At 31.9% G+C, this 16,683-nt stretch overlaps 1 protein-coding gene across 1 annotated transcript; it reads right to left on the reverse strand.

The window, feature by feature from the left end:
- Window positions 1-1,252: 1,252 nt before the first annotated feature.
- Window positions 1,253-15,643, reverse strand: LOC148303517 (lysosomal acid glucosylceramidase-like). Its single transcript, XM_088269846.1, has 11 exons — window positions 15,539-15,643; window positions 15,027-15,132; window positions 14,432-14,561; window positions 13,158-13,314; window positions 11,723-11,883; window positions 10,367-10,490; window positions 9,651-9,767; window positions 7,161-7,305; window positions 4,908-4,984; window positions 3,633-3,910; window positions 1,253-1,465 (listed from the first exon to the last, which is right to left on the reverse strand). Exons 1-11 carry the CDS (start codon window positions 15,641-15,643, stop codon window positions 1,366-1,368), a joined length of 1,500 nt encoding a protein of 499 aa, XP_088125972.1. The 3' UTR covers window positions 1,253-1,365.
- Between the last annotated feature and the right edge of the window lie 1,040 nt (window positions 15,644-16,683).

Consider the following 16,683-nt stretch of genomic DNA (forward strand, 5'->3'; position numbering starts at 1 on the left):
AAAAATCTTCCATTCCTGTTTGTTTAAAAACTTGAGCAGGTTTAAGAAAATGAAAGACACAGAAAATATAAGATTATAATTTGTTTATTAGCCTAACAATAATAATCAAATAATAATGATGGGGGAAGTAGACAAGGATGCAGCCATCTCAGGATGCCTGAAAAATGTTGTATGGAAAAATCCTGAGATGAAGATCTGCAGTAAAATCAAGATTTACAAAACTTTTGTCCGACCCATCATGACGTATGGAATCCAAAGTAGAGCGGACACCGTTGGCACAAAAAACGCGCTTAGAGTGTCAGAAATGAAGACTCTAAGAAGCATATCAGGCAAGATATGCTTCTTAGAGTCAATTGTTAATTCTTGGGACTATCAAACCTTCGTTGTGAGTAAATCGTGTATCATGGTTGTGTACTAGAAGATTTTAATATTTTTTTCTAGTTTGTTGTTCAACGATGATACTTATCCACAATATTCCACTTACCAGAAGTAACTTTATATGTTTATATATCAAAAACTTCTCCAAAAACTTGTTCATAAGTTTGGATTTCTCCACGCACAAGTTGTTTGTACATTTTTGACATCTCAACACAGGTGTGGGAGAATTTACACATATACAACATTCATCATTCTACCCATGATGATTTTTTGTGTAACTTATAGCAAAATTTTGACAATTTCATTAATTGATTCGGCAGTCACTTTGTGGTAAAATCTATCCATTTTTAATTAATGTTTTACTTAGTAAATACCACTATTTCTTAAAATGTACTGTGACACGTGTTTCGATGCATTCCGCATCATTTTCAAACACCATTTTCACGGTGTTTGAAAATGATGCGGAATGCATCGAAACACGTGTCACAGTAGATTTTAAGAAATAGTGGTATTTACTAAGTAAAACATTAATTAAATTTTTTTTTGACATTTGATTTACAAAACTTGTATCCGACCTATCATAACGTATGGAATCGAAAGTAGAGCGGACACCGTTGCCACAAAAAAACACGCTTAGAGTGTCAGAAATGAAGACTCTAAGAAGCATATCAGGCTAGAGTCTTCGAGATAGAATAAGAATCGCCAGGATCAGGGGAATATGCGAGATCGAAGATGTCGTTAGGTGGGGAAGGCAACGAAGGAGACAATGGTATGCGCATGTGAGGAGAATGGAACCATCCAGACTCCCCCACATTGCACTGTAGGTAGACGACTCCCGGGCAGACCACCAAACAGATGGGTCGATAGCTGGGAACAGACATCGCAGGAGGCTAATCCCTCTTAAAAACAGGCCACAAGGCCTACACCAAGATGATGAAGAAGAGGAAGAAGAATGATAATCTCTGGAAGCGAGGATTGTTATCAAAGTCACCAATAGATCAGAGAGTGGATGGATTTGGGAGAGACTTTGATTGTTATTTGACCTTTATTCTTTTCTCGTATCGTCAATTTCTGCTCACAAATGGTCCTGCAAAATAATTTTTAAAATTAAAATTAAAACTTCCAACTTTTTTAATCCAAACTTGTTATTTAGTAGTTTTCTCATGTCGCTCACTCCTTTCAAGAACATCATAAATAAAAAAAAAGATTTTTCAGCAGAACGTTTTTAAAGTTTAAAAATTTAATCAAATGTTAAATTAAAAATAAATATCAAGCCACTTATTGAACTTTTACTGTGCAACAGATCTTTTTAGATAAAACATAAAGGTTTTTTCTCCATTTGAAAAATATTTAGTTTAAAAAAAACAATTAAACAATACCTTTTCTTCAAAATGCAAAAACAACAATTTTTGCCCTGTAGCGGGTAAATATTAAGTTAAAAATATGTCTCTTTTGCTGGGATATAGTACATTATCTGGGCATTCCGAAAACATGCACAACTGAAAATTGATGATTTTTGATTTATGACGTTCTTGAAATGAGTGAGCGATGTCTGTATATTTATATTAAACAGATATGAGAAAATTGAGAAAAATTTGTTATTTAGTGGGTGTTTTTTTTTTAATGTTCTGTAGTGAGTGTTATAAAAAACGCTTTTTTATTTTGTAGTTCTTTGGGTCTGATAATGTCAGGTAGATGTTATTTAGGATTGTGTTTTATTTTATAGTATTTCTGTAGTTGGTGTTATATAAAAGGCTAGTTTGCTTTGTAGTTGTTTGGGTCTGATAATTTTTAAAATTTTTAATTTTTAAATTTTATTTGGGTTAACAACAGCAACATATGTAAAACAAAACAATTAAAAGATATACATTAAACAAGCCAATTAAAGTTAACCACAGAAACATAAAGATAAGTACAATGTAGATGTTGTCCGCCTCCATGGTGTAGTGGTTAGCGCGCTAGGCTACCATGCTGGAGGTTCCGGGTTCGATTCCCAAGTGGGTCAAAATAAATTTTAGTGATTTTTCAGTCTAATATTTATTTAATATGACCATGGACTGGTACCTGAAGCGGAAGGCTGATCACCTTTCCTTCGTGTATTTAACGATCAAGATGACACTGCTTCTATACGATGCAGTGCCCTATGCACCATTGTGGTGCGGATAAGGGTTAGAAGAAGATGTTGGGCAATTGTAGTTTTAGATTGTATGTGTTATTTGTGCAGTTCATGTTCTATAAAGAGCAAGTTTGGTTTGCAGTCGTTTCGATCTGTAATGGTACTTTGATCTCTTATTCCTTATAACTGATGCATTTAACGAAGTATTTGGTTCAATATTGTTTTGTAACCTAGATAAATAGTATTGAAAAAGTGTACTTATGTGTATAAATTAAATGCGTTAGGGTATTTTTCAATTGATCAGATAAGTTATTGAGCACCCTTTGATAAAATTTTGCATTTCACAATAAAGTTTTAATCACAAGTACAAAAATATTATATGTACCAATACTAAAAAATATCCCGCCAAAGCTTGGCTTGTGTGTGGGTATACATTTTATTTTAGAAACTTAAATGGAGGGTACTGGAAGAATATGATAGATGTCAAAAATATAAATAGAATATTGCTTGACAGATATTATTCAATTATTAAAATATAACTTTGTTTTAAAATCATTAAAAATATTTTATTATAACTTAATTAAAATGTCTACCGGTTTCGAAGCTAACCGCTTCTTTTTCAAGACTGATGAATTATGTACTGATATTTTAATCAGCTCTTGAATGTTTTTCGCAGATACTTTGTGGCACATTTTATAAACTTATTATACACATTTTATAAGTTATTTGGAGTTGCTAAGCAATACACTATAAAAATAACATTTAAGATTTGTTACGGAGTGTGTGGAAGTTTTTGGTAAGGGAATGTAATTAAATATGAGTATTTTAATGTTTTTAATGTTTTAGAATTTAATGAACCCTGATGATGACAAGGTTTTTGTCAAAAGGTAGGTTAAAGTGTACTAATAATAAAAAAGTGGTTAAAACAATGTTGTTTAATTTTATAAAGTTTATATTAATCAGTCTTGAAAAAGAAGCGGTTTACTTCGAAACTGGTAAACATTTTAATTAACTTATAATAGAATACTTATAGTGGTTAAAATGGAAAATTACAAAGTTATTGCTTAAAATATAAGTAATGGTCTTATTCAAGTCAATTTTCCATGAAATAACACAATATAGCATAAAATAGACTTACGGATTGAAATAAACAACGACAATGCCTTTATCTGGCCTTAAGAAAGCCACACAGTTTAATTCTCCAACCCTGTTTTTTACTTCCACCTTTTTAGATCCTCTCGGTATAAATTTGCTCAAATGTCCGAAGGCGTAGAATACTGGCTGCTTCAAAAACTCATCCTCATCAGGTATGGCTATAATAGGAGCGTCTGAGTAATATTTCAACCAATTTGGTCCTCCGTGTAAATTTAAAACCATATTCCAGTCTATCCACCCAACGAACCCAAGGTTAAGATTCTGAAAAGAAAGAAAACTTCTTTCTAAAATATATAAACATGAGCATTCTGTGTATGGATAAGCATACAATTCCATAGATTTTCCAACTCAACATTGAAATACAAATAGATGTGCCACTAAAATATCTTCCTTTTTGTCAGCTAGACACCTTAGAGAAGATGTCTAAGAAGCACGGCCGAAGGAAATGTAAGGATATGGTATTCCTATATCCAGCAGTGGAAAACAGAAGGCTAAAGAGAATTATTCACTCCACGGATGATATGTCAATATTATAGGAGTCTTAACTTGATATGAAACATCTATCATTCATTTAAGTATTAAAGAAGATAGAAGTCTGAGCATCTTTACAGACGTATGACATTCGCCAATTCTACCCATTATTGACAACCACACCACTAAAATTGAAATCTCACCAACAGATGTCTCTAGTGAAGTTCTAGTTATTCAAGAACAATGTTTCAAAATTGGTTCATTTATATAAGAATTTGAGTGGTGTGGTTGTCAATAATGGGTAGAATTGGTAAATGTTACATGTCGCTCACTCCATTCAACAACATCACATATCAAAAAACTTGATTTTTCAGGAGATCGTTTTAATGTTTAAAAATATAATCAAATATATTAAAAATAAATATCAAGCCACTTTTTGAACTTTTTACTGTGCAACAGATCTTTTTAGGTAAAACCTGAATGTTTTTTCTCCACTTAAAAAATATTTAGTTAATTAAAAAAAATAATTAAACAATACCTTTTCTTTAAAATGCCAAAACAACACTTTCTGCCCTGTAGTGGGTAAATATTAAGTTAAAAATATGGCGCTTTTGCTGGGATATAGAACATTTTCTGGGCATTCCAAAAACATGCACGACTGAAAATTGACAATTTTTGTAACAATCTCATGAAAAATCAAGTTTTTTGATATATGACGTTGTTGAAAGGAGTGAGCGATATGTTTGATCAACGTGAGCATTCTTTTAACAAAAAATACATATCTTACCTCAAATATGCCTCTAAGATATTGTACAGTTCGCATCCAATTTCCAAGTGCCACTTTTTCTTTTACTAGTTGCAGACCTTAAAACAACAATTGAACAATATTAAATCTTATAACTTGAAAAAGACTGTTATAAAATCACTACAAATGATATTATAACTTGATTATAATGTGGAACTGTTTTGAAGCAGACAGCTTCTTCTTTAAGTCTTGAGGAAGATGCTAAATGATGCCGTAGTACCCAATGAACTACATATTTTCATTACAGAGAAATATCAAATTAGAATAAGAGAACATCGCCGTGGACTAACAAGTAATTATTTTTCAGAATTTGCAAATCATATCATGGAAACTAACCACTCATTTGACTCTCATACACTTAAATTATTACACTCTGTTACAAATAAAGGTCAAATTATGAATAATTTAGAAAATTTAGAAATACGTAAAAATTTTAATTCAGATAAAACGTTAATTAATAATTTATTATTAGATTAAAACCAATATTTTTAGCTTTTCCACTTTTTTATTTGACCAGCGACCGGGTTTCGTCGTTACCGACATCATCAGACTGGTGAGAGGCTTTACAAATTTGTATGTTATATATAAAAGAAGGCAGGAGTTGATAACCATGATTTGATATAATTTTATGAGAAATTAATTTAATTTTAGTGAATTTAAGTATTGTATGATATTTTAAATATTTTTTTTATAAAGGTTTTTTGTATTGAAAGCACGATTTTATATAAAGTTAAAATAGATTTGTATTTTTTGTAAATGAATTTAAATTATGTAACGAGGTATCAGGAAATGCTGGTTGACGGCTCCTTCCACTAAGCTGTGGTTGTCCGGGGGTTAATTAATAATATACTGTTTCAAAATACGTCACCATTATTATCAATGTTTCCTCTTACAAAAAATCTTGTTCCTAAACCCCCCCCTCCCTTCCCTATATTTATTAACCTATATGTACCCCATAGTTTTTGTCCGCCTCCGTAGTGTAATGGTCAGCACGCTCGGCTACCGTTCTGGAGGACCCGGGTTCGATTCCCAGGGGGGGTAAGAATAAATATAAGTGATTTTTTCACTGTAATATTTATTCAATATTACCCTGGACTGGTACTTGAAGCGGAGGGCTGATCACCTTTCCTTCATGTGTAAACGATCAAGATAACACTGCGTTTATATGACGCAGTGCCCTATGCACCATTGGGGTACGGATAAGGGTTTTATTATTTTATTATTATTATATGTACCCCAAAATATATTTTTTGATTGTTAGTTTAAATTTGATCAGAAGATGAAAACATCTGTAAGTTTTCGAAACTAGTCGTATATATAAATGAAACTCATTAAAGTTGTATATTCAAGTGTTTGATTTTAATAAAATAATCATGTCATTCCACAAAGTTAATGCCGAATCAATAAATAATATCAAATTCCACATCTACTTCGTGGATTACAATCTTTCCAGATTTTCAGATTTTTTTCTTGTATGCAAAAGTCGTTTATGTGACAAATTGTTTTGAAAATCTGTTGTTATTGATAGTATATTGTAAGTGATGATTTTTATCATTGTATTCTTAATCGTTATTGTACATATTGTATACAGGAGAAAATGACCAAGTGCATTTTTACCTTAATACCTTAATTAATATCTTACTAACTTAATATTGCCCTGAAGAAATCCCAAAGCGATTTTGAACTTGGAAGTATAATATATTGACTTGGTAAAAATGACTAACTGCATTGATGTTTATTTTCTTGCCAAGCAAAAGGGCCCCTCCTGAACGTTTTGCGTTTTGTTAGTTGGTCACTTTCTCCTGTACGACTACGATATGTTATATAAAGGATGGTTATTATTGTTAGTATGGTATTATAGAAAAAAAGTTTACATAAATCCTGTATTGATAATTTGTTGTATGGGAAATTTTCATCAGTTTTAACAACCTAAGTTTTACTTAAGTATACTTTCAAATTAACAATATAAAACTTTAAAATGGAATACGCAATCTAAAAACATTATATTCCAACTCAACTTTATAAGGATTTTTTTAACACTTAAAAACGTGATCCTTACTAACCAAACAAAAAAAAAGCAGCAAAGAAACTTTGAACTAATTTTCAGGGGGTGTGAACCCACTCTTGCTTAATGTGAATAACCTCTTCTTCAACCGTGGCTCCGCGTATTTTTATTTTTATTTTCAATGGTTTTAATAGGTCTTAATAAAAAAAAAGCATTGGTGCTATTTTTACCTACACACGCCTCGGTCCCAATCATGTATTTTGTGGGTAGTAACTTTCGCGTATATTCTACCGCAATAGGATGTATCCACCAATCGGTGTACCAATGAATCGCAATGCCATCTATATACTCCATAGCTTCCTCATTCAATGACATCTGGGAAGAAAAATACCATGATGTATGAAAGACAACAATATTCTATAGTTAAAATATTATTTTTCTCACTTTAATCTATTATAAATCACTTTAATTTATTATAATTTAATTAAAATCACGTAAATCTATTATAATTTAATTATATTGTTCACAGGTTTCGAAGCTAACCGAAAGTTTTTAAGACAGATGGACTGAAAACTATTTTTTCGTGGAATTTATAACAAAGCCAACATGTCTGATATGCAATGATTCTGTTTCTATCTTGAAAAAGTAAAACATTAATCGGCAATACGAGGCTAAACATGCAAATAAGTTTGAAAAGTACCTGATAAATATGTTTATATATTATATATATATATATATATATATATATATATATATATATATATATATATATATATATATATATATATATATATATATATATATATATATATATATATATATATATATATATATATATATATATAACGTGGTAATATTTTCCTTTTGAAAATTAAGTGTAAATAATATGTAAAGTGGGTGTATAATAATAAAATAAACAATGTGTTGCTTTGTAATTAAAGAAACGACAATAAAAGTTTATTCTTAATTAATCTTTATAATAATTTTTATATCTATCTATCTATCTATCTGATTCTGACAGTTAATAATATTATCGGAAGTCTTTTGTTTTCTTCTGAGCGACGCATGCGGCATCTGGTGGTAGAACTGTTTTATGTAGGTACTTTTTGTAAGTACTTAATAAAATGTATAGGTAGGTACCTAGGTATTTTATTACATCTCCCCCCTTGGGGATGAAAATTCATGGTAAAATTTTCACTCGTCCTCCGGATCATCTTCTTGTAGTGAAGGGACTGGTATAAGTTTAGTGATATGATAAAGTTTTTTTTCTTTTCTTTCTTTCTTTTTTCCTTCTTTTTTTTTCTTTCTTTTTTTTCTTTCTTTTTTTTTCTTTTTTTCCGTTCTCTTTTTTATTTTTTTTTTCTTTCTTTCTCTTTTTTTCTTTTTTTCCGTTCTTTTTTTTTCTTTCTTTTTTTTTGTATTTTTTTTTCTTGACCCTTTTAAAGTAGACACAGTTTTTCTCAATCCATTTGTTTTTTTCTTTTGAATTCCTTCATTTTTATTCAGATCTCTTAAAGTATCTTCTAATATAACCAAATGTACAACTTTTAATTGTTCATCTGCATTTTTATTCGATTCTAAAACTGGATTCCGGCTTAGACAATCTACTTCTAAATTCTTCTTTCCTGGAGTATATTTTATTTCATCTTTCGTAGAAGTTTTTTCTACTTTATTATTATTTTCATTCTTCAAGCACTGTTTCTGTGTTATTTGTATGTCTTCATTTTTATTCTGATCTTTGAAAATATCTTCTAATTTAACCAAATTAACAACTTTTAATTGTTCATCTGCATTTTCCTTCGATTCTAATACTGGATTCCTTTTTAGACAATCTGTTTCTAAATTCTTCTTTTCTGCAGTATATTTTATTTTATATTTTGTAGTATTTTTTTCTACTTTATTTTTATTTTCATTCTTCAAGCACTGTTTCTGTGTTATTTGTATGTCTTCATTTTTATTCTGATCTTTTAAAATATCTTCTAATTTAACCAAATTTACAACTTTTAATTGTTCATTTGCATTTTCCTTCGATTCTAATACTGGATTCCTGCTCACACAATCTGCTTCGAAATTCTTCTTTTCTGGAGTATATTTTATTTTATATTTTGTAGAAATTTTTTTCACATGATTTTTATTTTTAATTTTATCACTAGTTCTTAAATTTCCACGTCTTCTTTGATTATCTTCTAATCGTTTTCTTTGATCATCTTCTAATTTTTCTCTCTCACTCCGAACATATTGTAGTAATTGTTTTAATACATCTAATGTTTCATAATCCATTTCCAATTATCAAAATTGTCGTTTTATAACGTGGTAATATTTTCCTTTTGAAAATTAAGTGTAAATAATATGTAAAGTGGGTGTATAATAATAAAATAAACAATGTGTTGCTTTGTAATTAAAGAAACGACAATAAAAGTTTATTCTTAATTAATCTTTATAATAATTTTTATATCTATCTATCTATCTATCTGATTCTGACAGTTAATAATATTATCGGAAGTCTTTTGTTTTCTTCTGAGCGACGCATGCGGCATCTGGTGGTAGAACTGTTTTATGTAGGTACTTTTTGTAAGTACTTAATAAAATGTATAGGTAGGTACCTAGGTATTTTATTACATATATATATATATATATATATATATATATATATATATATATATATATATATATATATATATACATATATATATATATACATATATATATTCCATATTTACCAACTTCATCCACCATGGAAGAGTCAGTCTCAGATCATCCAGAGCTAGTATATGGAGATGTGAAAACTCGGAGCTGTTCCTGATTGTAGGTCCAAAGTTTTGAGCTATCCATTTGGCCTGCAATGTTTAAAAACGCATTAGGTACATATGTCTACGGCTACTTTTCCATGTAACGCGGTGAAACGGCGTTCCAGCACCTTATAGACTTGTATGACTAGATGTATGGATGTGAAGCAGGCGAGGAGTGTATGTCAGGACAGAGGAGTGTGGCGTTCCATCCTTTCTGCTTACCCCCTACATATTTTTACACTGTCAAATGTATAGCCAGTTTATATTCGAGCCTGACACAGTGAAACACGGATTATTCCATATTTTTTTGTCATCGGAATAATGTTGGGTATTAATTCTACGAGGTTGAAGGTGTTTGATTGAAAGTTCATTATTAAGCTTTCGAAATGACCACCCTAGAATCCTATCTTTAATATTCATAATCTAAAGGTGGCGACTGACCGGAGCATTTCGTCGTAACATAACGTCGTGACATCGCTCGCGGCGAGCATCAGCGAGCATCCGAAACTATGGATGGAGCGCTCGGCTCGGTGTACTGACTGCCTGAATGCTCACATCGTAACGTGTTACGTTACAACGAAATGCTCTGGTCAGTCTCCACCTTTATACTACGGAGGCGGACGAATGGTTATTAAAAATGTACCAACCTGTTCCGTGGGAAACCACCCTAGAGAATTTATATGTACTACAGGTCTGATTCCTATTACAGGCTCGTTTCCAGTACTCAGTCCCCAAATGTTAATTCCATTCTTTTTGTATTCCTGAAGGAATCTGCAAAATAGAATCAGTTTCAAGATGGTTATGAAATGTGGAAAAACTTGGTAACTGTGGTGAGGGGAAAATGGATCCCTCATATTACAAGAAAAAAAAAAATGGGATGGGTTCATAAATAAATAGATGCTTGTAAAATTAATAAACTTTGTTTTAACCACTTTTTAATTCATACAATTTAACTTACCGGTTTCCACAAGAACCTTATGATCATCAGGGTTTCAAAAACATTAAAATACTCTCACCAAAAACTTCCACTCACTCCGTAAAAAATCCTAAATGTTATTTTTAGGATTTAGTATTTTGTAACATTTAGGATTGTTTATAGAGTGTGTGGAAGTTTTTGGTGAGAGTATTTTAATGTTTTTAAAACCCTGATGATGACAAGGTTCTTGTCAAAATCGGTAGCTTAAATTGTATTAATAAAAAAGTGGTTAAAACAAAGTCGATTAATTTTATAAAGTTTATAAAATGTGTCACAAAGTATTCAAGAAATGAATGTTTGATTAATTTTTGACAGCTGTTTTGCTTGCACGTGTTTTGGCTCGTCTTGGATTTTTGCCTATGTATAGAATAGTCTTCTTCCTGGCTGCATCCCAAGTTATCGTCTTAGACTGCTGGGGTCAGCTCACCTCGTCCTCAGGTTGTAGGTCCTTCTGTCATGGACAACGTCACCTAGGAACTATCTTCTCTCTTTCCAGCACCAATGAATTTTTGGTCTTCCTCTAGATATCTAGGTCCAATTATCTTCTCTTTTTGCAGCATCGTCTTCTTTGCAACATTGTCTTAGAACTATCTTCTCTCTTTGCAGCATCGTCTTCTTTGCAACGTTGTCTTAGAACTATCTTCTCTCTTTGCAGCATCCATGAATTTTTGGTCTTCCTCTTGATATCTTTTTAAGAAGATCCATTTCTATAGCCTGATTTACGACACGGGTTTTCCGTGTCCTATATGCCCATACTATCTCAATTTTCTTTCCTCTACCTTCTGTTTTATGTTTGTTACTCTCAGGCTTCAACGAATGAGTGAACTCTTTATTTTGTCTCTAAGGGACACTCCCGCTGACCATCTAAGCATTCGCACTTCAGCAGATTCTAGTTGCCTAGAGATGGTGCTATACATCGTCCAGCATTCGGAGGCGTATAGTATAGTCATACCAATGAAAGCCCATCCAATGATGGGCATTCGTTGGTCAATACATTATAATATGTTCAAGATATGAAAGTCCTTACTTGATATGGTAGTCAGCATAGGTTTGCCAGTACTTTTTTTTCAATATTCCCGCTTCGTTAATGGCTTTGCTGGTCTGCATCCAAAGTGGAGGAGACCACACTGACCCTATGACTTGCAACTCATCGGTAGTCAACTCTTGTGCTCTTTTCATGAGTGGTATCTGAAAAGTCATGTCATAACAAAATAAACATTAGTTTTATATAAACTACATTTTATTTTATTTAAGTTTATCTTCGAGATTCCAAAATGTAATACCAAACAATTTCAACAAGACCGATGTCTTGAAAAAGAAGTGGTTAGCTTTAAAACCGGTAGACATTATAATTAAGTTGTTATAAAATATTTATAGTGATTTTAAAACAAAGTTATATTTTAATCATATCACATATTTGAATTTTAAGTTTATCTTCGAGATTCCAAAATGATTTTACAACTCCAAATGTAATACTAAATAATTTATTACAAAATTTTAAATAAAAAAGGAATTAAATACTTCAATAAACTCCCTAAAGACAAAAAAAAATAGAAGATATCAAAATTCTTTGGAAAAAATTAATGCCCATTACATGTAAATCTTAAAAAAATATGTAAAAGAAAGGAAAAAGACTATTATGCCATTAATCAAATAAAACAATAATCCTTGAGTGTAAGTCCCTCTCCAAGCACAAGAGCTCAGTCTCTTTTTTGGAGAGGCACAGCTAAACTAAAATTATAAATTTGCCATATGTATATGTAAATGTATGGAAATTGTATCAAATTGTATTAAAAAAATGTAACTGTATTAAATAAATAAAAAAGTTTATTAATTTTTGACATTTCAACGTAGATGAAGAAGAATATGGATGTCTGAGCATTTACGGGGCTAATTCAGTGAAATTCTAGTGATTCAAGCACTATGTTTCGAGTTTAAACAATATATATATATATATATATATATATATATAGAAGTTCCAAGAATTTGAGTAGTGTGGTTGTCAATCATGGGTAGTATTCGTGAATGTTACATGAAAGTCTAGGCATTGAGATGTCAAAAAAACTATAAAAAATAGGTCCTATAATTGGAGATAATCCACATTAGTGAACAAGTATTGGAACACACTCAAAATGTTGATGAAACTTTAATGATTTTTTTATCATTTTATTCAAATTGATTTTTTAAGGAAACTATTGTCAAACATGAGTTTACCGTATAAAAAAAAAAACAAAAACAAAAAACTCAATTAACGACATTGTCTCACGGAGTAATGGGTTTTTCGTTTCCAATATTTTTTGTGCTTTTTCCATTGTTAAAAAATGAACCAACGTAATAGGTAGTAATTACATAATTTTTACGACCGCAATATCTTCCCATTGACGTATACCGCATGCATCATGAAATGATCGATTCTATTACGCAAAGGTTACATCAGTTAAGCAAATAAAAACATTACTTACTTTAAATTTGAAATCCTCCATTTCGAGGGCGAAGTTTGTAAGGTTCACGTCATCAGCTGGTTCCATATTGTAAGCGTATATCCGCGTAGAGTAATCTGTACCACCTATGGGTACCCTGCCCATATTGTACTCTATACCTTTCTCGCTAAAATATGACCTGGAATATTATTAAACAATATGTAATCATAGAAGAGTGTAAAATTATGCATTGAATCAGCCTCCGAGGTATTTTGATTTATTTAAAGTTCATGTACAGAAAATAAATAAGTACATTGGAAGGCTTATTGCTAAAAAGAAATATCTTCCAACTAACCAAAAACAGACTAGTGATATTGGTCAAAACGTTTGATACCCTATATAACTTTTTGCAATCAGAGGGTAGATAGTACATAAACATAAAAAAAACATAAATTACAAATTGATTATAATAAGGAAGGCAAAGGAAAAAGGGAGTTTAGGGAAGGAGGTAGAGGGAAAAATTAGGGGAGGAGTTTTGATGGACAGTTAGGAATCTAATGATAGATAGTAATGTCTCAGACGTTTCTTAAAAGTGATTGGAGAAGATGCATTTTTAACAAGGTCTAACCGCTTGGACAGAGAAGGAATTACTAAATAATGATGTGCTATGGAGAGAAATGGAAAGTGTTCTTTCTTTAGAAGAACCAAGTGATAAGCCATGATCTGAGAGGTATCTGAAAAGAATGTTTTGAAAATGATATTTTCTGGCGTTTCTCATGTATGTGATTATAATCCAGGATTCCGACCTCACATACTAATAAAAGAGTTTCTGCTCAATACAGAGCTTCTTTTCATCTCACCAAAAGATATCTCTAGTGAAGTTCTAGTGATTCAAGAACAATGTTTCAAAATTGGTTCATATATATAGAACTTTCAAGAATTTGAGTAGTGTGATTGTCAATAATGAGTAGAATTGGTGAATGTTACACGTGTGTAAAGTGATCACTTAAACTAGTCTATGACGGTCGTCAGCCCCGTAAAAGCCCAGAATTCCATATTCTTCTTTATCTTTAATGAGATGTCAAAAAATAATATAAATTTCCTTATGTTTCTTAAATGGCAAATTCTGATGCTTCAATAACTATGAATAAAATGTTTTTTCTTCTATTGCTTCTGGTTTTATGAGATTTTTTAAATGTTCCCTTTTTTTGTTTCACCCTATATTATTGGATTTAATGCCTTATGGGTAAAAGCACGATTTTGGTGATGAGTTTTGAACCCGATCGTGTCATTTTTCAATGTTTAATTAGCTTTACCTGAGTAGATTTTCCTGCGTTTCTTCACTCAACATCTTTACATTAATGCCGGCCGCGTCAGTGAAAGAACCACCAAACCCTCTCATTGTCTGAAAAGTGTTTGCTCTGTTTATTTCAATAACTGCGGAATCTAAAAACAATGGTCTCGTATTAATAAACATCGTAACATATTACCAAGTATCTGATTCCTAATTTTCTTATTGATTACCAAGTTCCATTGTATTACAAAATTTTAAAGTTCACACTTTTGATAAGCAGTTACTATTATTTAATTTGTCCGCCTCCGTAGTGTAATGGTCAGCACGCTCGGCTACCGTTCTGGAGGTCCCGGGTTCGATTCCCAAGGGGGGTAAAATAAATATAAGTGATTTTTTTCACTGTCATATTTATTCAATATTACCCTGGACTGGTATATGGTTATATGACTTCTATTCGATCTTTCTCTTCCTCTTTTGTGTTATACTTATTTACTTCTCTTTGCATTATGTTACACTAGAGACCCTGTCTTCCCTTCTGTCCACCTAACGTCTCAAACTCTGGCAATCTTTAGATTATAACAATAATATTTAATCAAAAAAATAATTGAGGTAATTACTGGTGATGTCGAAAGCATTAGTGGTCCACTTCAAGAAATCTGATAAGAAACCGTTAGATGCAGGGGGTTCTATTATTCCGGTTCTTTTGTCGAAACGTAAGCCATCCTGTAATGGGAAAGAGATTCGATTCAATATATTTAGTCAGATGAAATAGATAGAGAAGTAGTACGATGTGGAAAGAATAAAATCACGAGGAAGAGTTTCAGCTAGATAAGGGACACCATAAAGAGTGCCACAGGACTCTTGGGAGGAAGTCACATTCGCCAAGATGAGAGATACTATCAAAAATACCAAGACACCCTCAGGAGGCACAAATGCTATCCATCTGAGAGCCCTTTAGAGGAGGAGAGGCAAACAAGGAGCAAGAACACATAAAGATTATCTTGCCTTACCTCGCTAGAAACGTAAAGAACGTAGTTTCCTGGAGACAGTGGAACCACTCGGGATACCTCATCACAGTAGGTGGCGTTACAGACACATACAATGGAAGAACACATAAAGATTATCTTACCTCACTAGAAACGTAAAGAACGTAGTTTCCTGGAGACAGTGGAACCACTCGGGATACCTCTTCACAGTAGATGGCGTTACAGACACAGACAATGGAAGAACACATAAAGATTATCTTACCTCACTAGAAACGTAAAGAACGTAGTTTCCTGGAGACAGTGGAACCACTCGGGATACCTCATCACAGTAGGTGGCGTTACAGACACAGACAATGGAAGAACACATAAAGATTATCTTACCTCACTAGAAACGTAAAGAACGTAGTTTCCTGGAGACAGTGGAACCACTTGGGATACCTCATCACAGTAGGTGGCGTTACAGACACAGACAATGGAAGAACATATAAAGATTATCTTACCTCACTAGAAACGTAAAGAACGTAGTTTCCTGGAGACAGTGGAACCACTCGGGATACCTCATCACAGTAGGTGGCGTTACAGACACATACAATGGAAGAACACATAAAGATTATCTTACCTCACTAGAAACGTAAAGAACGTAGTTTCCTGGAGACAGTGGAACCACTCGGGATACCTCATCACAGTAGGTGGCGTTACAGACACAGACAATGGAGGAATGATTGTACCTTCTTGGTATGCACGGTTTATCTTGAGCTAAAATTCAAATAAAATATATCGGACTGCTTTGTGCCATGGTATTTTACCAGCCGATGAAATGGAAATACCCATGGAAACAAATAAGCCATGGAAATACCCTATTTCTATCTTGAAAGTAATATTTAATTTTTTAAATTAATGTTTTACTTAGTAAATACCACTATTGGTACCAATAGTTGTATTTACTAGGTAAAACATTAATTAAAAATGGATAGGTTTTACCACAAAGTGACTGCCGAATCAATTGATGAAATAATATTATTTTGTTGAACTTTATAAAATAAAACAACTTTGTAAAAAATATTTTTCTCCAACTGATATGGACTAGAACATTCGTCATCATCAGGGTTAAACATGTATATGGTATTACACAAAACAAACGATGAATGATAAGAAGAGTGTTAAAAACAATGTGTCCAAAAAATGTGGTACAAAGTATCAGCGAAAAACATTCAAGAAAGTATAATATTATATTTGAAACTAAAACAAATTGTAAACGTACCATTGATTTTGAAGACATTGTATAAAA

The sequence above is a fragment of the Brachycentrus maculatus genome, unplaced genomic scaffold (genome assembly GCF_059751285.1).
Source record: "Brachycentrus maculatus isolate JH-2025_06_01 unplaced genomic scaffold, ASM5975128v1 h1tg000365l, whole genome shotgun sequence".
NCBI classification, from domain to species: domain Eukaryota; kingdom Metazoa; phylum Arthropoda; class Insecta; order Trichoptera; family Brachycentridae; genus Brachycentrus; species Brachycentrus maculatus.

Excerpts from the sequence above, each read along its gene's own strand:
- LOC148303517 (XM_088269846.1), bottom strand. The coding sequence starts at position 15,643 with ATGTGTTCTTCCATTGTCTGTGTCTGTAACGCCATCTACTGTGAAGAG. Across the intron at positions 9,768-10,366 it reads GGTGGTTTCCCACGGAACAG|GCCAAATGGATAGCTCAAAA; the intron begins GTTGGTACATTT and ends TAAACATTGCAG. Across the intron at positions 7,306-9,650 it reads TTCCATGGTGGATGAAGTTG|ATGTCATTGAATGAGGAAGC; the intron begins GTAAATATGGAA and ends TTTTCTTCCCAG.